This window comes from Nerophis lumbriciformis, linkage group LG05, assembly GCF_033978685.3.
Source record: "Nerophis lumbriciformis linkage group LG05, RoL_Nlum_v2.1, whole genome shotgun sequence".
NCBI classification, from domain to species: Eukaryota; Metazoa; Chordata; class Actinopteri; order Syngnathiformes; family Syngnathidae; genus Nerophis; species Nerophis lumbriciformis.
This window is the reverse complement of record NC_084552.2, coordinates 20,075,042-20,099,643: the sequence shown is the minus strand read 5'-3', so window position 1 is coordinate 20,099,643 and position 24,602 is coordinate 20,075,042. Positions and strand designations below refer to the sequence as shown.

Below are 24,602 nucleotides of genomic sequence, written 5' to 3'. Positions count from 1 at the left end.
ATTGTTACAAAGTAAAGAAACTGTTCTAAAAGATTATGCGAGACAACACTTCAAAATATTTAATTGGTTGTTAAAGGGGACCTTTGATGATTTTCCTCCATTCTAACCTGTAAATGTTACAATGTTGGATACTCGTGTTAAACAATACCAAAACTTGGTGAGAAAAAATAATATTTAGTCTAAGCCTGGGCCCCTGGATAGAGGTTCCAGACTGAGGCCAAGGAAGAAAAAACCCCTCATATCCATAGCACACATACACGTGTGTAAAAGGGAAACATCAAAGAACACAAAGGACATTAAAGACATTAAAAGAGCAGAGCTGATGCAACCAGCCACTTCTACACACAGCTACAAAAGTAAAACAACAACAACAACAAAAACATATACAGCCAGAGACAGGAGCAGACCCAACAAAGCAACCAAGAGAGCCGACTCCACCCTCGGCCACCCACCAACTCTCGGCCAGTGTCCAGTCTGCATGGATACGTCCAAGGAGACCGAGGTGTCCGATACCTGCTCATTCAGCCAAGACATTGTGAAACTTGTCCGTCCCGGCGCTCTCTGCGCCAGCTCCGCAGCCCTGTCTCTTCATCCGCATCTCCTCCAGTCTCTCCAAACGAACTCTGGTGTGGCAGAGACCCATCAGCTGGTCTCCATGGCCAAAAGGCTCCCAGGAGGCAGATCCAGAAGTTTACAAAAAAGTCACGAAAGTGGCACCCCTTGTCACACAGTCCCAAAGGGTCCTGAACCAAAAGGCAAAAAAACCCCACATGAAAACAAGAGGGAAACATCAGGAACACAAAAGGATGACAAATGTAGAGAAAAAATGTGTCTGGGGGCCAGTATATCTGATTTTTAGGAACACTAATACAAAACCTCACAATAATGTCTGATTGAATGCTAAAAACGTTATGACAGTTAGGATTTTTACTGAATGAGACACCCAGAATGTACATGAAAATTAAGAATGTGGGATTAACAATATTAACTATGAACAATAAAACACTGAATATTGACAACATATGAACGTCACATCCCCTCTCGATCGACATATTTTACAGTTAAGCGAAACGCAACAAAAATGCAAAAAACACAGCGAAATATGAAAGCGAAGGGTAAAAAATAAACCCACCTACAATCTGATATATCTGATATATCACGAAGCTTTAGGACTTAGTTGTAAAAATCTCCTCCCGTGTCTGTCCCTGACACCCGCATTTCAGGCTGGCCGCTCTGGAAACACTCTGTGGAAACGCTCCCCACCCACACTGCTTGGTGCCTTGTCTGAGCTGCTGTGATTTAGATTACCATAGTAACTAGTATATCATATATATTGCTGGGTATTGTGGCCAAACAGCTCAATTTTTGTTTCATCTGACATCACATGGACAAAGATAAGACCTTCTGGAGGAAAGTTCTGTGGTCAGATTAAACAAAAATTTAGCTACTTGGCCACAATACCCAGCAATATGTTTGGAGGAGAAAATGTGAGGCCTTTAATCCTAGTCAAGCATGGTGGTGGTAGTATTATGCTCTGGGTCTGTTTTGCTGCCAATGGAACTGGTGCTTTAAATGGGACAATGGAAAAGGAGTATTACCACCAAATTCTTCAGGACAAGCTAAAATCATCAGCCCGAAGGTTGGGTCTTGGGCGCAGTTGAGTGTTCGAACAGGACAATGACCCCAAACACATGTCAAAAGCCGTAAAGGAATGGCTAAATCAGCCTAGAATTAAGGTTTTAGAGTGGCCTTCCCAAAGTCCTGACTTAAATGTGTGGACAATGCTGAAGAAAAAAGTCCATGTCAGAAAACCAACAAATTTAGCTGAACTGCACCAATTTTGTCAAGAGAAATGGTCAAAAATTCAACCAGAAGCTTGTGGATGGCTACAAAAAGCACCTTATAGCAGTGAAACTTGCCAAGGCACATGTAACCAAAATATTAACATTGCTGTATGTATACTTTTGACCCAGCAGATTTGGTCACATTTTCAGTAAACCCATAATAAATTCATAAAAGAACCAAACTTCATGAATGTTTTTTGTGACCAACAAGTATGTGCTCCAATCACTCTATCACAAAAAAATAAGAGATGTGGAAAGTATTGGAAACTCAAGACAGCCATGACATTATGTTCTTTACAAATGTATGTAAACTTTTGATTGCGCTTATATATATATATATATATATATATATATATATATATATATATATATATATATATATATAAATATATATATATATATATATATATATCTATATATATGTATATGTATATATATATACATACAGGTAAAAGCCAGTAAATTAGAATATTTTGAAAAACTTGATTTATTTCAGTAATTGCATTCAAAAGGTGTAACTTGTACATTATATTTATTCATTGCACACAGACTGATGCATTCAAATGTTTATTTCATTTAATTTTGATGATTTGAAGTGGCAACAAATGAAAATCCAAAATTCCGTGTGTCACAAAATTAGAATATTACTTAAGGCTAATACAAAAAAGGGATTTTTAGAAATGTTGGCCAACTGAAAAGTATGAAAATGAAAAATATGAGCATGTACAATACTCAATACTTGGTTGGAGCTCCTTTTGCCTCAATTACTGCGTTAATGCGGCGTGGCATGGAGTCGATGAGTTTCTGGCACTGCTCAGGTGTTATGAGAGCCCAGGTTGCTCTGATAGTGGCCTTCAACTCTTCTGCGTTTTTGGGTCTGGCATTCTGCATCTTCCTTTTCACAATACCCCACAGATTTTCTATGGGGCTAAGGTCAGGGGAGTTGGCGGGCCAATTTAGAACAGAAATACCATGGTCCGTAAACCAGGCACGGGTAGATTTTGCGCTGTGTGCAGGCGCCAAGTCCTGTTGGAACTTGAAATCTCCATCTCCATAGAGCAGGTCAGCAGCAGGAAGCATGAAGTGTTCTAAAACTTGCTGGTAGACGGCTGCGTTGACCCTGGATCTCAGGAAACAGAGTGGACCGACACCAGCAGATGACATGGCACCCCAAACCATCACTGATGGTGGAAACTTTACACTAGACTTCAGGCAACGTGGATCCTGTGCCTCTCCTGTCTTCCTCCAGACTCTGGGACCTCGATTTCCAAAGGAAATGCAAAATTTGCATGGTTGGGTGATGGTTTGGGGTGCCATGTCATCCGCTGGTGTCGGTCCACTCTGTTTCCTGAGATCCAGGGTCAACGCAGCCGTCTACCAGCAAGTTTTAGAGCACTTCATGCTTCCTGCTGCTGACCTGCTCTATGGAGATGGAGATTTTCAAGTTCCAACAAAAGTTATTTAATAAGAAGCCAAAAAGTGCAAAAACAATAATGTTCGTGTTGGAGGAGTTGTGAATTAGGTACACCTGCAGTCTGCAGGTGTATCTGCACAGCAGGCCAGCAGTTAGCCGAGTCATTGCGCAATCCATTTTGCGGCACTGAGTGACGTGCCTCAACTGGCTGCTGTTCACCGCACCGTCTCTTCTCAGTATTTGAACGGCAAATGTGAAAATTCAGCGATTTTAATAAAAATAATCTAAAACTGGTGAAGTTGAATGGAAAATAACTTTATAGTATAATCACTGGATACATATAACAATTTAATTATTTTTTTTGTCCCTGCAGTCATTCACAACTCCTCCAACACCAACATTATTGTTTTTGCACTTTTTGGCTTCTTATGAAATAATTTTTTTAAATAGATTCAATCTTGCACGTGAAAAGTTTAAGTGTGGGCTTTAGTTGATATAACAATTATACGGCGGGGGTGCAGGAAGCGAGCCTCAGCCAGTGCGTCTTTTGCAGCCGTTTTATGATCGCTCAGCACAAGAAATACCTTACACATATACAGTTGTTGACAAAATACACTGTACATTATATACCTCAGCTAACTAAACTATGGAAATGTATAATATAGTTCGTATAGCAATACAGTCTCACTGCACAGCAGGCCAGCAGTTAGCCGAGTCATTGCGCAATCCATGTTGCGGCACTGAGTGACGTGCCTCAACTGGCTGCTGTTCACCGCACCGTCTCTTTTCAGTATTTGAACGGCAAATGTGAAAATTCAGCGATTTTGAATTAAAATAATCTAAAACTGGTGAAGTTAAATGGAAAATAACTTTATAGTATAATCACTGGATACATATAACAATTTAATTTTTTTTTAACTTTTAAATTTTGTTTCTTTCCATGATGGCAGGTGAGGCCCCGCCTCACCTGCCTCTAGTGACTGCACGTCACTGATATATATATATATATATATATATATATATATATATATATATATATATATATATATATATATATATATATATATATATATATATATATATATGTATATATAGTCGCGATCAAAACTTTACACTTGTAACGAACATAATGTCATGGCTGTCTTGAGTTTCCAATAATTTCTACAACTCATATTTTTTTGTGATAGAGTAATTGGAGCACATACTTGTTGGTCACAAAAAACATTAATGAAGTTTGGTTTTTTTATGAATTTATTATGGGTCTACTGAAAATGTGACCAAATCTGTATTAATATTATCATATACTATACGTTTTGATTTTTTTAAATTATTATGTTAATTTTATTATCAAAAAACAGTTGTACTTTAATCCCCTCCCTGCGCAATCGGTGATGGCGCTAAAGTCAAAATTTCAAATTTAAAGCACATTTTGACTCAGCTCTGTTTGCTTTTTCCTCGCCGGAAAGCAGAGCTCTATTTGGTGTCACTTTTATTTTGACGGCGCTACGCGGATGTGCGCTTCGATTAGCACGTCAAGCGTCTCCTGTCATGTGACTTCCTGTTGGCGAAACTAAAGTTTTGAAGCCACACCCTCTCAGTGACTGTGAGCAAACACGTAGAAGAGCTTCGAGCTCTTCCGAATGGAATACTGCAATAAATCCTGGATGTGATTTTTGTTGCGGTATTTTTTAATCCATTTTTATCCGCTTCGTAACAACAAAGGAGCGTACGCGGACTAGCCCACACAGGAACTACCACCACCGTGATGAGGATGATACCCAAGTAGATGTTCTTCTTTGAAAAGAAATGGAGAGATATGTGTGGGCTACTACTTTCATTGCTTGTGTTTGCCGTAAAAAAACGAATAACTGCATGTAGGTTTTTCGTCAAAGTTTGACTACTAAAAAATGGTCACCTCTGAAAGTTGTCGTAAAACACTGGACTGAATGCTGCCTTTCCTGCCATTCTTCTCTCCACTTCCGGTTGGTGGTGGCCACTGCACTTAATGGCTAAAAATACTTTGAAAAAAAGTTTCCAGCTAGCAAGCAAAGCCTAGAAAAACTTTTGTCATTTTTAAGTATACTTGTCTTCAACAGGTGCCCTTTGACAGAGTTAATGATGTCATTATGAGGTTGTTCAATATCCTGCAAAATACAGACTGCTTAGATTACATTGTGCTCTAACCATGTGTTGGGAAACCACGCACTGCATGACTGCAAACCACTGCGTTCAGAATCTGTGCTAATCCACGGCGCCCCTAATCTGCCCCCCACCCCTCTACCCCGGACTATGCTGCATCAATTGGATCCCTTAAACCAGCTGCTGATTATCCGTCGCCCTTTTACCGGCGAACATTTCATTCATCCCTGATGAGCCAACAAGACAGACAGGAAAGGGAGCTAGGTGCAATAAAGTACTCCTTTGTACTTTATTTTCAAACCTGTGGGCCTCAGAGTCAAATCCAGTCCAAGCAACCGCCATGGAGCCGCTGAAGAACATATTCAGCAGAAGCCCGTTGTCCAGCTGGAAGAACTTGGATCAGTCGCAGAAAGGCAGCTTTGCCAACCCTGTGTGGACGGCCTTGTTCGACTATGAGGCGTCCTGCAAGGATGAGCTCACCCTGCGCAAGGGTGACCTGGTGGAGGTCTTGTCGCTGGACTCTGAGATATCCGGGGACGAAGGCTGGTGGGCGGGTAAGGTGAACAACAAAGTGGGCATCTTCCCCTCCAACTATGGGTCCTTCAAACCCAGCGGCTACGGGAAGCTGCCGGGCAGAGGAGTGGTTGGCGAGCTGGGCGAGTTGGAACCCGAGGTGGTGAACTTCCGTGAGCTCAGCCTGGAGGAGGTCATAGGGGTGGGCGGGTTCGGTAAGGTGTACCGTGGCACCTGGCGAGGCGGGCTGGTGGCTGTCAAAGCTGCCCGACAAGACCCGGACGAGGACATCAGCGTGACGGCGCAGAACGTCCGGCAGGAGGCGCGTCTCTTCGCCATGCTCACCCACCCCAACATCATCACCCTGAAAGGTGTCTGCCTGCAGGAACCCAACCTGTGTCTCATCATGGAATATGCATCTGGCGGGCCGCTGAGCCGGGCGCTGGCCGGCCGACGCATCCCGCCACACATCCTTGTCAACTGGGCCGTGCAGATCGCGCGAGGGATGCTCTACCTGCACAACGAGGCCATCGTCCCAGTCATACATCGAGACCTCAAGTCCAACAACAGTAAGTTCTTAGTCTTTCTTTAATGGTTGACAAATTGACAACCTGCTGGAACTTTGGCATCGGTCCTCCAACTGTGTCAACCATTTTGACTTTTCTATTCTTGTATTTCCTCTAGCGTAAAGTTAATGTTCTCATAAACTCTTGTCATATGCCAGGGGTGTCCAAACTGCCGCACGTACTTTGGTGTGTGTGGGCAGGGTCTTCACACTCTAATGTATGTTAGGATGTTAGATAAATGTAAAGAAAAACTAACTTTGTGGTTTAGGTAACAAAGGACTCCTCCTAAATGTACTTCTTCTTATTTACTACTATCCATCCATCCATCCATTTTCTACCGCTTATTCCCTTTGGGGTCGCGAAGGGCGCTGGAGCCTATCTCAGCTACAATCATTATTATTATTATTAATATTGTTATAACTAATTGTCTTTTTGAGTCTTTTACGTACTTGAAAACTTATCAAAATTTGGGAACTTGTGTATCCTTGTAAAAGTTGTTCCTCATGACATGACGCACGAAAATCACCAGAGACCGCATAAGACACACAGTCGGGCTGTGCAACTTTGGAAATAAAAGAAAGTGAAGGAAGTGTCAGCCGACATGTAAACGTCTTTGAGTAAAATAGCAGCGTTTGTTTGTAGAGCACCGGAGCACAGATTTAATTCCCAGTGTTCAAGTATAAAAAAAACAAGCTGCAGGCTGCAAATGGCCCCCTGGTTGCACTTTGGACACCTTGCCATATGTAGAAGAAGTAGAACTAGGACAAGTGGACTTCCTGGTAGCTCTTCTGTAACATAGCGGGCTTGTTGTGTGTATGTAGTGTTTAAGAGGCCATACTTGGCACAAAGGCAACCTTTTTAAAGCTCCTCCACAAGGCTATTTAGTCTCAACTGTGGTATAAATAAACCAGCTCAGCTTGACATAAATGTATAGTTTTGATCCATCATTTTTTGTTTGGATCTGAACCTAGTTCCTTAAAAGCTGGATCAAAATCTCTAAGCACCAGCTGGCACTGCAAGGGCCTGTAAATGTGCAATTATTTGACGGTATTCAAGAATAAGTTCCTGATTGGACTTTGATGCCATGCAGGCGATTTGGGCCTCGTCATTAAAGCGCCAGGCAGATGTATTGCTGATAAAACGTTCTAACAAGTATCCACCTGTTATCATTCTAGCGTTGGGTTGTACACAGTCACTGTCAGCTCTGTGATTGTATCTGTTGCCTTGGTTCACGCTGTGTTGAACCACAGATCTTACCACGCTCCGAAAAATAGAACCGCCCCCACCCCAGTCTCGGAACTGACTCCGCAAAACATTGCTTGCTTGCTGTCAAGTTCTGGGAATATGAGCTTGGTTTGGCGCTGTGTTGTTCTTCAGCGCTCAGCATGGGCTCTTCTGTCAACTTCGTCCCGTCTGTGTGTTTGTACATGAACACAATCCCTCTCCTGTGCGCCCACCAGATCTTATCTCCCCCTCCTGGTCCGTGTTTTTTATTTCTTTGTAACAGACTTGTCCTGACACGTCTACAGTACACAGCTACTACCCTGTAATGACACTCGGCCATATCCTGTTGTCCGGGCATTGGCGGCTTATTTCGTCACAGTGACCATGTGGCAGGCTTCAGTGAACTAAGAGTGAAGCTAAATAAACAAAAAAACAGAACAGTGAGACAAAGATTAGTTGCATAATTATCAGTTCCCCAACAAGTAGTTCTTCTTTTGTGCAGTTGCCATTTTTGGAAATGGGTCACTCTGTTTAAAATTTCTAATGTATACTCTGTGCACTACGTACTTTGTGTACTTCTTCAGGGTGCACATTTTCAGTGTGTGGCTGTCTTTTAAATGTGATACTTCGGTCAGAACACTTAAATATGTTTACTACAGTGACGTTGTTTGGTTTGCAATGTAGTGAGTCCCAGGGATCTACAGGTTGTGATTTGAGTCGGTGCCATAGGAAATTCAATGGGTCACCAATAAAAACAAAAAATCTATATTTTCTTATTTTCCTTAAATTGTAGCGTTAAACTCCTTTGATTATAGTATGGTATTGGTTATAATTAACATATATTTTGATTTATCTTCCATACGTATTTAAAATGAATAGAAATTCAACATTTTTACAAATGTCGCGTCTGTGCTGAGCAGACGCACAGAAGTGCTTGTCTGGCCTGCTGACAAGAGGTATTTTGCTAGTTAGTTGGGCTGCATCTAACGACTATTTTTATAGTCAACATTTCATCGACTGTCTTAAAGATTAGTCCGCTAATCTAATTATGCAATGTATTCAGTGGCTCCAATTTAGCCATCAGGTTTTCAAAACAACTTGAGATATTTTTAGGCATGTCTCAAATAAAGATGATTAATTTGTTCATAAATATTTATTTATACTGCAACTGTGCTGCTCATTAGGCTCTTACGAAATAATAACTCTCTATTTTAAAATGTAGTCAATTTAAAAGCAAGAAAAGGCAAAGTGCTGATAAAAACAAATAATATTTTTTTTATGTAACCAAAGGATAGTCCAAATAGCAGTAATAACAATGAAACACCACCAAATCGCTTTAGTTTCCTTACAAAAAACAAACCACATTATTATGATGTGATGTTTATAAAGTTGCACAAATATGGACAGTAAATAGACAGGTATGGACATCAATCCATCCTTTTTCTACCGCTTGTCCCTCTCGGGGTTGCGGGGGTGTAGAGCCTATCCCAGCTGCACTCGGGCCGAAGGCGGCGTACACCCTGGACAAGTCGCCACCTCATCGCAGGGCCAACACAGATAGACAGACAAGCATTCACACACTAGGGCCAATTAGTCTTGACGATCAGCCTTTTCCCAGGTGCACATCTTTGGATGTGGGAGGAAGCTGTAGTACTTATTGTCCCTTAAAGACGCTTAGTTATTGAGTTATTTAATCCAATAACTGCCAATCTCTTTCCAATTTTACCGGATTGGCAAACTGGCACACTTTGGCTAAAATGATGGCTATTTTTCACACAACTTTGTTTCTCTTTCCTCCCACTAGGAATTTAGGGTGATAAATGTGTCGCACAGCGCATCTATTTTACAGGTGTAAGTAGCTGTATCTGACCACATGCTCAATTATCTCGTATATTGCACAATAGCGACAGAATCAGTGTTATGGCAATACGGACAGAAAACTGCTCAGCCAGAATGAATAGCACTGATGAGTCTGTTATAAACAACAGTAGTACGGCAAGTGTGACACGCATGACTTTAACACTAACAGCTAACAAGCAGCATGTTTTGCTTTAGCACATGCAGAGCCAGATTTGTATACAGGTGTTATTTTGGACAGCTAAATATGTTATAAAAACAAATTTTCAAGCTCAAAATATACCCACAATTTACTTTTTATACTTAAATAATGACTGGGAGAACATGAGGAAAATGCAGCTGCCTTTGACCACAGGGTCATTTAGGAACATGTGTATTGAACAACACTGCAGCAACAGATAGATGTACAGTGTGTAGATGAAGCAGCTGAATGCTAACCACTTGTTGTACTTCAAATGCGGCGTCTGCCATATTGTTGAGTTTAATAAAAATTAAATCAGGAGGTTGGAGGTACGTTTTCTGACTGTTTATAGACATTAGTGGTTACTTGCTTTTTATTTGTCAATTTGTTTACTACATTTTTGCACTGCAGGTATTTGTAGCTTTATTTTCTGATTGGCTTGATTACATAGGGGGTCGATCTGGACTCTCGACGATTTTTTCGTTTGCATTCTATGGATTGTGTCTCACGAACAAACTAAGTGTTGTCCCTTTGAAAGAGTGGATGTCAGGGCAGTCACATTTTATTTTAAGCCTGGCTTGAATTAAATTGCATGTTTGTTTCCGTTGCACGCTGATCTGCTTTCCAAATGACATGTTATTTTCAAAGTTTGGATAAAAAATAGTAGGGAAATCTATGAAATATATATACGTCTTCCCTTCTTTTTATCCCAGAGTAAAATATAAAGTTAAACTGCTTTTGAGACTTCAAACATCCTGTGTTTATGAGAATTATCCTGCTTGCTTTTCACATAAACCTTTGACAATGTGCCAAGTCAACAGGTTACGTGCATGAATTCTCACACTCTTTGCAACAAAAGTGTCATAAACATGTATGCTGCTGTGTTTGCACACAAGTCAAGATATCTTTCTAAAGCCCAAAATAGCTCATCACTACATGCCATAAAGCTCTGTGGTAGTAATTTTGCCAAGCTAAGCAACCCACTGACCTTGTTTTTTTGTGTCTTCAGAAAGAATTCAGTTAGATTTGGGATTAACAGGTGCTACTTTTTGTGGGGCCATGCCCATGCCTCAACCAACTTATTTTCATTAATACACTTTAAACATCTCCAGAGTCCAGCATATGTGTGTGTGTTTGGGGGTAGCATTTAAACATGTTTTTTTTAATGCAAAACCCTATTTTATACCTATATACATGAACAGCAACATTTTCCTGTATTTCCATTTAATTTACCCCAGATTTACTTCCACCAACAGACTGAAGACAGTTTGAAAAAAAAATAGGCTTGGCTATACATCTTAAAAAAGCCTACACTCTGTCAGGTAACCACAAATGTGGGAGCTGTAAATTGGATATAGTTTTTTCTTTAGTGAATAGACTAAAGTAGCATTATGTTGATTTCAATATTTAAATTCCCTCGCAAAAGTGAGTGCACCCCTCAAATTTATGCAAATATTTATTTAGTCAGTCAGTGAAGAGCTTGTATAACAGTACAAATGTGTAATTGTCCCCTCATAAAAACTAAATTCACAGTCATTAATGTCTAAACTGCTGTGGAGTGCGACATCATATCCAGAGATCATGTTTAGAAAATAGATGTATGAAGGCTGCAGAGGTTTAAGGGTTTAGGGGATCAGCCTGTTAGTGCTCAGACCCATCCATCCATCCATTTTATACCGCTTGTCCCTCTACATCAAATTATGGCTGTCATCCAATATTCTAAAGGTGATACGTGAAAGCTGCCAGCGCTACGGAGGTACAGTTCATTGAGAGAAACATGCATTTCATACTAAAGCAGAGATGATCCCCCAAGCTTGGGGAAACTGGGCCGCAAAGCTGTATTCCAAATAGATAAAGACCCAAACACACCGCCAAGATGACCACTGCCTTGCTTAATCAGAATCAGAATCAGAAATACTTTATTAATCCCCAAGGGGAAATTAAGATTTTCAGCACAATCCCATTCAAGATCAGACAAACAGGGAGACAGAACAGGATCGCTGACGGGTCTGCCAACTTCCGGCGCCCCCTAAATGCTGGGGGGAAATATTCAGTCTAAGCCTGGGCCCCTCTAGGGGGTCCAGACTGAGGCCAAGAAAAAAAAACAGCATAGCCATAGCACACATAAGCATGTGTGTAAGAGGGAAACATCAAACATCAAAGAACACAAAGGACATTAAAGACAAACAAAAAAACATATATACTGGTGGCCTCTGTGATGTTCCACGTCATCGTCTGCTGGGGTGGGGTGAGCATGGCCAGAGACAGGAGCAGACCCAACAAAGCAACCCTCGGCCGCCCACCATCTCTCGGCCAGTGTCCAGTCCGCATGGATGAGGGAGGATACGTCTAAGGAGACCGAGGTGTCCGATACCTGCTCATTCAGCCAAGACACTGTAAACCTGTCCGTCCTGGCGCTCAGTGCTAGATTCGCAGCCCTGCCTCTTCATCCGCATCTCCCCCAGTCTCTCCAAACGGACTCTGGTGTGGCAGAGACCCAGCAGCTGGTCTCCATGGCCAAAAGGCTCCCGGGAGGCAGATCCAGAAGTTCACAAAAAAGCACCGCAGAAGTCACCAAAGTGCCACTCCTTGTCACACAGTCCCAAAGGGTCCCGAACCAAAAGGCAAAGAAAACCACATGAAAACAAGAGGGAAGCATCAGAAACACAAAAGGATGATACAAGAGCACAGAGCTCCTGCCACCAGCAGCCACTACAGTGGAAAATAATAATATAATAATAAATAATAATAATAAAAAGTAGTCTCTGCGCATGCGCATAGCATATATCCAACGAATCGATGACTAAATTAATCACCAACTATTTTTATAATCAATTTTAATCGATTTAATCGATTAGTTGTTGCAGCCCTAATCTTTATTGTTAGTTTTTAAGCCAAAATGCGTCCATTCTCCCTTTTCTGTCTACACACCGTGTCTGCTTGTAAGTACTCTGTGTTTGTGTGCTGCCGAACATGCTCCTCTGCTCGTAAAACCAGCAATGACACAAAGTGAGGATGACGCGCCACCTTGCCTGTAAAAAAAATATGGCGAACCGGTACTTTTCAAACAGAGTATAGTACCGTTTTTAATTCATTAGTACCGCGATACTATACTAGTACCGGTATACCGTACAACCCTACCTTCCTTCATACTTCCTCTAAACAAGCCATCTGGAATTTGCTAAATTTTTGACGTTTTTCCCAGTTGTGACGTCAGTGGATTATCCAAATATGGTGGAAATTTACCCAACAACTTTGCGCCAATCCGCCATTCTTGTCTTAAGCTGTAGTCTGTAAGATCTTTATTTTTCTTTATTCTCTTATCGTGGGGCAGACTAGCTCGTACATGCACATGCATCCTCCGCTGTTGCCATTTCTAATACAAAGAAGTGTATAGTTCTAAGTTATGTCTGTCAGTAGACTACATATGGAAGTGCTAAAAACTACAACATGGCTGGCGGGGAGAAGACACAGTCGAAGTGGAGGCACGTAAATAAGACCGTTTACAAAACAGGGGATCTTGAAGAGACAGTCAGAAAGCGACTTAAAAATGGTCTGTAAAACATTATCCATGCAAAGTTTTGACCAAAGAACCACCATTACATATTATGTGGACCACAATAAAGTGATTTAAATGTAGAAAATAAATCATGATATGACACCTTTAAACAAAAGCAACAACTCCCACAATTCGGAAACGTTAACCAAAACGACACAAAAATATCCAGTGTAAATTAAAATATTGATACAATCACTCTAATAAGCTAGTTTACATGTCCTGAAACTACCTTTGGTAGTGACACCACCGATATTGATTGATCCACCCTCCACGCCTTGGCTACAACCCGCAAAGGAGCACTGTTATAGACTTGCCTTTAAAGCCTGGTATACATACTCTCGCGTCGCGTAGTTTGCGTAGGCGATGCTGTCGTCCCCTCCTGCCCCTGCGTAGCCTCCTACGTAGCCTACGTGCACCTCTCAAAAAATCTTAGTTCTCGTTGCCGGCGACGCAGAATGCAGAGCTGTGATTCGTCAGTTTTTGCCAGGGGTTCCTGAACACAGGCGAGCAGACTTTGTGCTTGAAATGCACAAATTATTGTATGAAATGAAACAACATTTGCATGAAAACTGATATTGTGTTCTTAATATCTCGGTGCGCTCTGAAAATAATTACTGAATGTGAGTTTTTCCGCTTATCGTGTTGTTGTTGCGTCCAGAAGAAGTCACAAAGGGAAAGTACAACACTTAACTTTTATTACAAATCTTGTGCTAACCGGTTCAATTCCGACACATATTATTTCTCATCCATACACCTCTGTTTCTCTCACACACAACATTTCTCATTCTACGTAAATTTTTCAGGCACGGTATATACAAACATTTGTGAACTGTGAACATGACAATAGAGATAAACACCAGTGTGTTCTTAACTTAAATAGCTATTTAATAGTTTGGTTTATTTACAATTACATGTTGGATCTGTCTTGTCCCATGTCCCGAATGGCTGAATATTGTTGCAAATAATAACGTCCTCTGCCGCGACTCGTTCAAAAGTTGCACAGTCCATCTTCACAAAGGCTTATAAGTAAAACGTCCATTAAAAGTAACCTGATTATTGTCAATGATTAGTTCCAGTGTAGACAAAGTTGTCGACGTTGTGGTTCAGTGGTTGTATATAGTCACGCTTCACAGGAAGGAAATACAGCATATTTAGTCTGCAGTTGCTTCTTCAGGAAACACTGCCCTCAGTGTTTTGGAAGGGAATTACAAGTTTGGCGTAACCCCCCCACCACAGAAGAATTATAAATCAAACAAGACGCCGTCAGGGTGGACGCAAGCTACGCGACGCAAAAGTATATTCCAGCCTTTACTCGGTGTGTGAAGACTGATGTATATGCTTGCGTAGCTTGTGTAGGCGACACCGTCGTCCCTCCTTGCCCCTGCGTAGCCTATGTGCATTTCCCCAAAATCCTTGGAAGAACACAGAGCTGTGATTGGTCAGTTTTTGCTGGGGATGGTCCCATAACACAGGCAAGCAGACTTTGTGCTTGAAATGCACAAATTATTGTATGAAATGAAACAACAGTGATTAAACAATGACATGACAACAAATAATTACTGTATATGTTGTTTTTCAGCATATTGTGTTATTGTTGCGCCCAGAAGAAGTCACAAAGTACGACACTCGTTTCAACTTTTATTGTCAATTGTGTGCTAACAACAATTCAGAGACATATTCTTTCTCCGTCAATAATCTTTCAGGCACAATATACTTAGAAACATTTGTGAACTCTGAACATGACCGTACACATTAACACCAGCATGTAGTTAACTTACAATAGTTATTTAACAGTTTTGTTTGTTTACAATTACATGTTAGCTCTCTTTTGTCCCGTGTCCCCAATGGCCGAATAGCATTGCAGATAATGATAGCATCCTCTGCCACGAGTTGTCCCGAAGTTGAACAGTCCATCTGCGGTACCCTCCAAGGTTTCTCATTGTATCCCATTGGGTTGAGTTTTTTCTTGCCCTGATTTGGGATCTGAGCCGAGGATGTCGTTGTGGCTTGCGCAGTCCTTTGAGTCACTTGTGATTAAGGGCTATATAAATGAACTTTGATTGATTGATGATTGATCTTCACAAAGGTATGTTCCCCTGGTTTATAAGTAAAACGTCCATTATAAGTAAACTGATGATTGTGAATTATTAGTTCCAGTGTAGACAACGACGGTAATGTTGTGGTTCAGTGGCTGAAGTCACTCGGCACAGGGAGGAAACACACAGTATCTAGTCAACAACAGCTGCAGTTGCTCCTTCTTGAGCCACTGCCCCTTAGTGTTTTGGAAACAAATTACAAGTCTCGCACCACCCCCCCACGGAAGAACTATAAATCAAACAAGACACCGTTGGGGGGGACACAAGCTAAGCGACGCAAGTAACAGCCTTTACATGTTTAGCTTGGTCCTCGTCTTGGTCCATCATGTCATTTGGAATGGCCCGCCAAAGGGTGACTACCAAGTAATATATATTTATACTGACCTCTTACAAGCTGCACAATCATTGATGACATGTTCACAAGGCTACACTGTAAAAAGTCAGTAGATTTTACTGTAAAAACCTGGCAGCTTAGTTGTCAGAAATTTACAGTAAAATCATCAGTGGTACCATTTTTCCATTTGCAGTAAGGCACTGCAAAAACAGAACAGATTTTGAGGTAAAAGCAGCTCAGTCGCCAGAATTTTGTGACAAAAATAACAGTGGTATTGTTTTTCAGTTTATAGTAATGCACTGTAAAAAATGACCACAGGGGACGGCGTAGCGCGGTTGGGAGAGTGGGCGTGCCAGCAACGTGAGGGTTCTTGGTTCAATCCCCACCTTCTACCAACCTCGTCACGCCCGTTGTGTCCTTGAGCAAGACACTTCACCCTTGCTCCTGATGGGTAGTGGTTAGGGCCTTGCATGGCAGCTCCCGCCATCAGTGTGTGAATGGGTGAATGTGGAAATAGTGTCAAAGCGCTTTGAGTACCTTGAAGGTAGAAAAGCGCTATACTAGTATAACCCATTTATTTACCATAGATTTTACGGTAAAAAATTGGCAGCTCAGTCACCGGAATTTAAAATAAAATAAAACAACAATGGTACAGTTTTACCAAACTATGGACTGGACTCTCACTCTATTAACTAGATCCATTTGACATCCATTGCGCCATTGAGCCTGCCATTAAAAGTAGTTTTTTTTTTAGAAAATGTATCTTTGTGTGAAGGTCTATGGTTGAAGGAAGACTAATAGGTTTCTCTTTGTATCCCATTGGGTTGAGTTTTTTCTTCCTCTGATGTGGCTTGTGCTGCCCTTTGAGACACTTGTGATTAAGTGCTATATAAATAAACTTTGATTGATTGATTGATTGATTTTCCATTTACAATAATTTGGGGTAAAAACATCGTACATTTTACGGTAAAATTACAGTGACTGAGGTGGCAGTTTTTTTTTTTACTGTAAAATCTATAGATTTTTTTTTTACCATGCTAACTAGTTGCGTTTCAACTTGAGACCCCCTGTCTTTGACGCTCTATGGAGAAGCATAATCTTGGTCGCCATGCTTCACCCACGTCCTATAATGAAAACCTAAACGCTTTGAAATTTAGCATCCTCCTTGTGCTTAATTCTTCTGGGTGAAGTTTGAAACCAATCGGAAAAAATATCCAGGAGGAACTGGTTGACAGAATAACACCTAGGGATGGCAAGAATTGGCAGAAAATTACCTTTTTAATGTTTTTAGGTTACAATTTTGCATAAAATATGCAGAGGTGTATGCTAATTGAATTAGGCACATAAATGTGACCATCCTTAAATAATAAATGTAACTACCTTATGATTAATTATTGCTGGTATGAGGCTAAATTCCTCACTTGTGGTGTTGCAAGGTAAAAATCGCTGTTTGGCCTGCAGATCATTGGCACATTTTCACTTTGGCCCTTGGAGGCAGAACGTTTGGGCACCCCTGCTATACACTGTAGCTTAACCAAACTACATGAACAGGCTATGTATAATGCTATACAGTGTTTCCTGTATTATTCCGGCGGTGGCGTTCCGCATCCCCCTGTGGTAGGTGAATTTCCACCTGGTGGAAGTCATTTGTATAATGACAGCCCACGACACGACTCATTCCAAAATATACCCAAAAAGGGGCTTAAATATGGGGCTGTAAAGCAAAATGTATGTTACATTTTGACCAAAGCAGTAGACTACAAGCAAGGTTAAATGTGGATTAGAATCATAATATGACCCATTTAAGAACTCCTTGCAAGGTCAAGTCAACAATTAGCTGCATGGGGTCATTGAGGCGACCTGTTTTATGTGTCTACCGTTTGGAAATGTCATACAAATGGATGTTTACGTGCTTCATCACGCTGCACTCAGCTGACTGCATGATGGCTGTGCTGTGAAGGCATGCGCCATTGTTGTCTTTAAATAGATGCGAGCGCTTGAATTTGAAGGAAACAGTCTGTTTTGTATGGGATATTAAGGTAGCTTTTTTTTTTTTTAAATGTATTTCCCATTTTGATGAAGACTACATAATTTCCAGAGGAAGAGATTTACTGTATTTTATTTTTTGCAATCAGTGTTTAATGTCATTCTTGTTGCACAGATCACAAGATGGGGCTGTACAATTGTTAAAGAAAAAGACAATAGGGTTTGTCTTGTTGTCACCTTTCTTTGCATTCAGTGTAAAGGAGCGTCTTCCTTCTTGTTTGCCTCCATCTTTCCTGCCTGAGAGATACTTGTATAGCTTCCAAGAAACTTGAGGGAGGTCACAATTATACAGCAGTAAACAACCAAGAGATCTGTGTGTGTGTGTGTGTGTGTGTGTGCGTGCGTGCGTGCGTGCGTGTGTGTGTGTGTGTGTGCTGGCGCGCGTGCATACGTGTTGTCCTTTTACATCTTCTGATGTGGCATAAAGGCAAACAAAATTGCTCTAAAGGGACTTTCCTGTTTTTAGTTTTCAGAAGGTTTAAATCCTGTTGTTTCCAGACTGGGTGACCAAACTTTTTCAACGGAGGTCCGCATATTAAAAAAATCCAATCTTTTTTTGTATTTTTATATCTGTTAAAGGCTTAAACATGATCTATATACAGTCTTATTTAAAGACAAAAACGAATGTGAATGTAACACCCCACCAAGAACTGATAAAAATGCTCAAAATATAAGAGTTGAATGTAAGCCCAGAAGCATAAATACAGGAGTTAACCTTACCTGGCTCATTTGAACAAGGGAGTCGTGTTGATCATTACTGTTTATGAAGTCATCAAAAAGTATTTTTCCTTGCAGCAAGTACATCTCCAGGAAACTTTTTGACCTCTACATACACAGTACAATAGTACCTCAACTAGTAGTTCTATGCAGTGTTGGGTTAGTTACTGAAAACCAGTAACTAGTTACTTTACTAGTTACTTTATTTCAAAAGTAACTCAGTTACTAACTCAGTTACTTACACCAAAAAGTAATGCGTTACTGTGAAAAGTAACTATTTAGTTACTTCTTTTTTTCTTCTTTTTTTTTTAAAGCTCCCATTAATGCCCTTTTTGCCTTCATTTCAGTACTGTTATTGCACTGGAGAATAATACAATCTGTTGATCAACTTGACATACATTTTTATTTTCCTTTTAACATAATTAATGAAAAACAGTGCAACATAAAAAGGCATTCCTCCTTTCTTTAAACTTGGACCAATGACCATTAATAAAAAACAAGTTTAAGTGCAACATAAGAAGGCACATCATCTTCCTTGAAACATAGGTAGTGAAATAAAGTCTGACATCTGGAGTGATGCTGCTGTCTTCCACACTTGGAGCCATGGATTGTAGAATCCTTGTTTTCAGTGGCAGGATCATTGACACAGATGGTGAAGTTTCAGTGCTCAGTAGAGATGTAACACTTTTGAGGGGTTTAAGCACCTGGAGGACCTCCTCTGCCACTCTCACATCATCATCAGACAGGGTGACATTTGTCTTCAGGGTGTTGTGGGTCAATGCAGAGTATATAGCTGCCTGCTGTTCCAACATATCATAAGTGGAGTTCCACCTCGTTGGGACATCATGTATGAGCAGGCAGCTTTAGCATTTCTTGCTTTGTCTTAAGCACATGAGCAGCTGTTGTGCTTGGGTGGAAGTAAGAAACCTTTCTGATCCTCCCAAAGAGGCGCTCCATCCTATTGACTGAGATTCCCTTCTGTGATGCCAAATTCACTACATGTGCAAAGCACCTATCTGTGGTCCCAGTCCTGCCTTATTCTCTGTAATTATTTGATTTTTGGCATTATCACGTGTGACTGGGATATCTTTATCTTCCATTCCTCCACTGCTTGTGTCAGTACCTGCGCAAGGTGACTCTCGTAGAGGGGGCGTGTCTTCTCATCTCCCAGTCTGCTGTGATGAAGTGAGCGCTTATAGTTCCGCTGGACGTCCACCCGTCTGTCATGAGCGCAACATTTGATGCTCGGGATAGTTCATCCACAACTTTTTTCTTCTCCTGCTCATAAAGATCTGGCACAATCTTATTGCTGAAGTGGGTGCGCGACGGGATGTCATAACGTGGTTCAAGCACGTTCAGCATATGTTTAAAACCCTCGTTTTGCACAACAGAGTCTGCACTTATAAACACACCGATTCAATGGCGGGGGCGTTCAAGCTCCTCCGTTACTCCGCTCGCCATGACCACGCTGTGTGTGGACTGAACGTGCCAACAACTTTTTTTTTTTTGTTTCATATATCAAACCGCGGATCACGTGTGTGCCTCATCCCCTCCCCACACACACACACACATAGACCGCGCCTCTTTTCTTCTCTCCGGCTTGTGACAGAGGAAGATTCAGAAGAACGACACCGCAGCACTTCTGTTTCTAGCCGATACTACATCAAAAGTAACGTAAAATAACGCAGTAACGCATCATGTAGTAACGGTAACTAAATTACTGAATTAAAAAAAATAACGTGTTAGATTACTAGTTACCGCCGAAACTAACGGCGTTACAGAAACGCGTTACTTTGTAACGCGTTAGTCCCAACACTGGTTCTATGGTAGAGCTCTTATCTCAAATCAACATCGCCCATTAAAATGAATTGACATCAATTTAAATTGGTGTTTGGGTTCCCCAAAACAGTACAATTTTAACGTGTACCATGCCTTTTAAAAATAAAAAATAATTTTTTTTTTGATAATATTGTATGAAGAACAATACAATTCAATATACAACAAACAATTACAGTAGTTTTATGAAGTAATAATGTACAGCATTTACTCTGGAGAGTGGACTTCTATGTCATGTCCTTCAAACTTCTCCATCAAACACACCACAGCAGCTTCTCCATATTCTCATGGATGAATGTCCTCTGTTCAGAAGCACTGTAATGTTAACACCCTTGGCTGTAAACCTGGACAATATGGCCTAAATCTCAGATTTTTTCACAAAAAATGTGATTTCCGATTTCCCATGAATATAAATTACTTTTATTTTATCTAAAACCGACACACTAAAACAAAACCAGCGTTTAAGGTCCCCCTCCTCGGACAAATTTTTACACGGCTAAGTGCGCCGTGTATTTCTTGAATCTCCGGCACTTAGCTGCCGGACTCATTGATTGGTTACAAACTGAGCTTTGTATGGGCTCATTGATCGTTTACAAACTGAGTTCAGAGAGGAAGTGACGCCAGAAAGACCGCGCCCACACAGGAAGTGACGCCAGAAAGAACGCGCCACAGCCAACTTCATAACAACCAGAGCTATAACCAGCTAACTCGGACGGCAAGAGATTTTTTGAATGTCCGATCAGCTGTGATTCTACTTACCGAAAAACTTTGTCCCTTCCTCCCGTGGATGTGACATAGGCAGTGTGTGACTACAAATATTGCTTTATGGATATGACTGTGAAATGGCCAGGCAGTGTGCATCTTCGCTAACTCTGCCATTAGCGCGCAGCTGAAAGATGGAACCATCCCCTTCGTGTCCCAAACAACTGCTGGAAGATGAAGTTCTTTTGGGGGACCCAGCTTATTCCCTGACGCCATATCTCACGAAAGAATACCCCAACGTTGGAGTCAACACAGGCTGGATTGCAAAAATGGAAAATGAAGATGAAGGCAAAAGAGAGAGTGTCCTGACCAGACATTTAGATCCCTAGATTAATTGTTGTAATTGTTGTAAAATGTTCTTTATCACATTGTCTACTTTCTCATTTCGATTTAAGATATCATTCATTTATGATGGCTCAGGTGTGATTCACTACAACAGGGCCCCGCAGCACACTGGATTCTAGTTAATTGAAATACCACAACACCGGATATTGTTCAAAGGAGATACATTTTAATTTAAAAAATTGCACACAAACCACAGCAAACAAATGTAAAATGCACATCAAACTATTTACAATATAGCTCTTTTATATAACTTCACAGTGAAGTAAAGTCATCTACTGGAGAGCTTGGAGCAAATGGACGCTCAGGTGGATTTTTTTTTTCTGTGCATGTGTACTAGGTAGCGTTGCGCCGGCAGACGGAGGGGGCGGTAGTCTTAAACGGTGGCATTGTTGTGTGTGGACACGGATATGGTTAGGTGAGATTTACCCTGGATAACCTTATCCGGCTTAGTGTAAACGGGGCCTAAGACTGGATGATTTGGGTTGATCTTACAAGGTTTGATGTGGCATTCACTACGCCAACTAGCAGCGGGGAAGGGCTTGAAACTCATAAATTTGCTCCAACTTCAAACACAACAATTAGCCCAGAGACGGCTCTTATCCTAAAACACTCATATGTTGTGGCATTTGTAAGTCGAGGTTCCATTGTAATTCAAATCATTTTTGTTAGATCTCAGCTGGTGAAATGTCAGCTGTTAAAAATCTGCCATTGACAGGAAAGTTTTAATAGTGTAAGTGACCCTGAAGACGCCATGTTATTTGTTGGACACGAGAGGTCGTGGCACAATGTACACGTCACATACTGTATGCCGTCAAATCTTTAATTAGTTGACAACATTATTTGGACCGTTGACAAAAATGCAAGTGTGACTGCAAACAGACTGCACTAAAGTGACCACCAAGTATGTGTTTTTAAACATTTGGTCCAGACCAGAGTACCAGACTACAAGTGTAAATGCACCTTAAAAATCTCACTTAGCAATGTTTTGGACACCGCTGGCCTAGAGTCCATTCTGGTTCAGAGAGTTGTACGTGTGTGTCTGGGTTAGAATCAGAATCAGAATCAGAAATACTTAATTAATCCCCGAGGGGAAATTTTAATTATCAGCACAATCCCATTCAAGAGCAGACAAACATTACAGGGAGACAGAACAGGATCTCTGACGGGTCTGCCAACTTCCGGCGCCCCTTACAAAAAAAGGTGAGATACAGGGTTAGGGGTGGTGTTCTGGTCTTCAGTTGCAGTCCGCCAACACTGGGGGCTTGTTAGTAAGTGAGCTTTTTAGACCAACTTGTAGTAGGCAGAGGATACTTTGCTGAGAGAATGATTAATAATATTCCCCTCCTGGCAACGTTGAAGTGGATGTGCAGAGGAATTTGTTCTGTGTGTGTTAGAATTGAGATGATTAGCTTTGTGTGTGTGTGTCTGTGCGCGCGTGAATTCGTGTTTTTGTATGATTTACGTAGTCAAGTCTGATTAGTTACGTAGATTTTGCCGTTGATCTTGCTTTGTGCTCTTTGTCATATCTTGTTACATTATACCTTTTTTTGTAATTCATTGCGACATTAATACTCCTTATGCAGATTTTTTTTTTTTTTGTTCTTTTTTAGAAAATGTGACTTTTGACATCTACTTTAAAGGGGAACTGCACTTTTTTAAACATTTTGCCTAAAATTCACATCCCTACGTGAGACAAGAACATGCACGCCTTTTTTATCAATCAATCAATCAATGTTTATTTATATAGCCCTAAATCACAAGTGTCTCAAAGGGCTGCATATGGAGTTTATGAAGTCTAAACTAGGGCTATTCAACTACATAATGAAGAGGGACGCAGTTTCAAGAGCTCAGGGGCCAGGCATTGAAATTTGGATGTTTCTTCCTTTGAGACTGCGTTTACTTAATTGCAAAGTAAACACATTGGCTTTCACACTGCACTGTCCATAAATAAAAATGTTCTGCCCTCGCAATTCGTTTCCAGCATGTGCTAATAGACAGATTAACAGCATGAAGAAAACATTTTTTTGTTGAGGATTGATGTTTTTTCTTTAGAATTATTTTCCTACATCAGTTTTATTTTTGACAAGTCTTCCCTCATTTAGGTTTGTAAGACTGAACAATACAAACATAAAATAAACACATCCATTGTGTATTTTACACAATTAATTTCCATTGTGTATTTTACATAAATAAAATGGAAAGTTTAGAGTTAATACACAATAAACTACATATGTTTACGCATATATAAATTAAACAATATCCTCAGCAAACATGAATGTGGCTCAACACAATTAAACCTAAGGTGTAGCGTTATTGTCCTCTACTCGTCAGATTTACCGCTACATGTATTACTGTGTTACTCAGACAAATAACAACAAGACCACACATACAAAAGACATCACAAAATCAGCAGTTTCTATACAAAATAAACTAAATATCTTTTTGCACAATATCTACTTACAAAGATCTGATCAAGTTTCGTGATGAAGCTTACAGCTGTGGATTTGTACCGTTGTTGCTGGTCTGGAACAGTGTGTCCGCCGCTTAAAATGTCCGACAGAAAACAATAACTCGAGCATTGTTTCTAGGCGGAACATTGATACTTTGTTGTCCAGTTGTTGACAAAAGTCTTTTTTTTTTGCAATTTATTGAAGATTTTTTTCAAGGTAGGTTGTGCAATTTTTTGAGTACCGTATTTGCCGGACTATAAGGCGCACTAAAATCTTTTTTTTTCTTAAAACTCGACAGTGCGCCTTATAACCCGGTGCGCCTAATGTAAGGAATACGTTTGGTTGAGCTTACCCACCTCGAAGCTATTTTATTTGATACATGGTGTAATGATAAGTGTGACCAGTAGATTGCAGTCAAACATAAGAGATAAGTGTAGGCTGCACTGTGATGGCAATATGACTCAAGTAAACAACACCAACATTTTATATGTTCCATTGAACATATAGAACATTACACACGGCGCTTAAAAATCTTATCGGCGGTATAGCTCGGTTGGTAGAGTGGCCGTGCCAGCAACTTGAGGGTTCAAGGTTCGATCCCCGCTTCCGCCATCCTAGTCACTGCCGTTGTGTCCTTGGGCAAGACACTTAACCCACCTGCTCCCAGTGTCACCCACACTGGTTTAAATGTAACTTAGATATTGGGTTTTACTATGTAA

The 24,602-nt window shown here is 40.8% G+C and overlaps 1 protein-coding gene across 1 annotated transcript in view; it reads left to right on the top strand.

The window, feature by feature from the left end:
• Positions 1-4,855: 4,855 nt before the first annotated feature.
• Positions 4,856-24,602, top strand: part of LOC133606809 (mitogen-activated protein kinase kinase kinase 11) — a 55,107-nt gene continuing 35,360 nt past the window's right edge. The window contains exon 1 of the mRNA XM_061961150.2: positions 4,856-6,479. Coding sequence (XP_061817134.2) covers positions 5,738-6,479 — 742 coding nt within the window. The 5' untranslated portion in view covers positions 4,856-5,737. The remainder of the gene's footprint in view (positions 6,480-24,602) is intronic.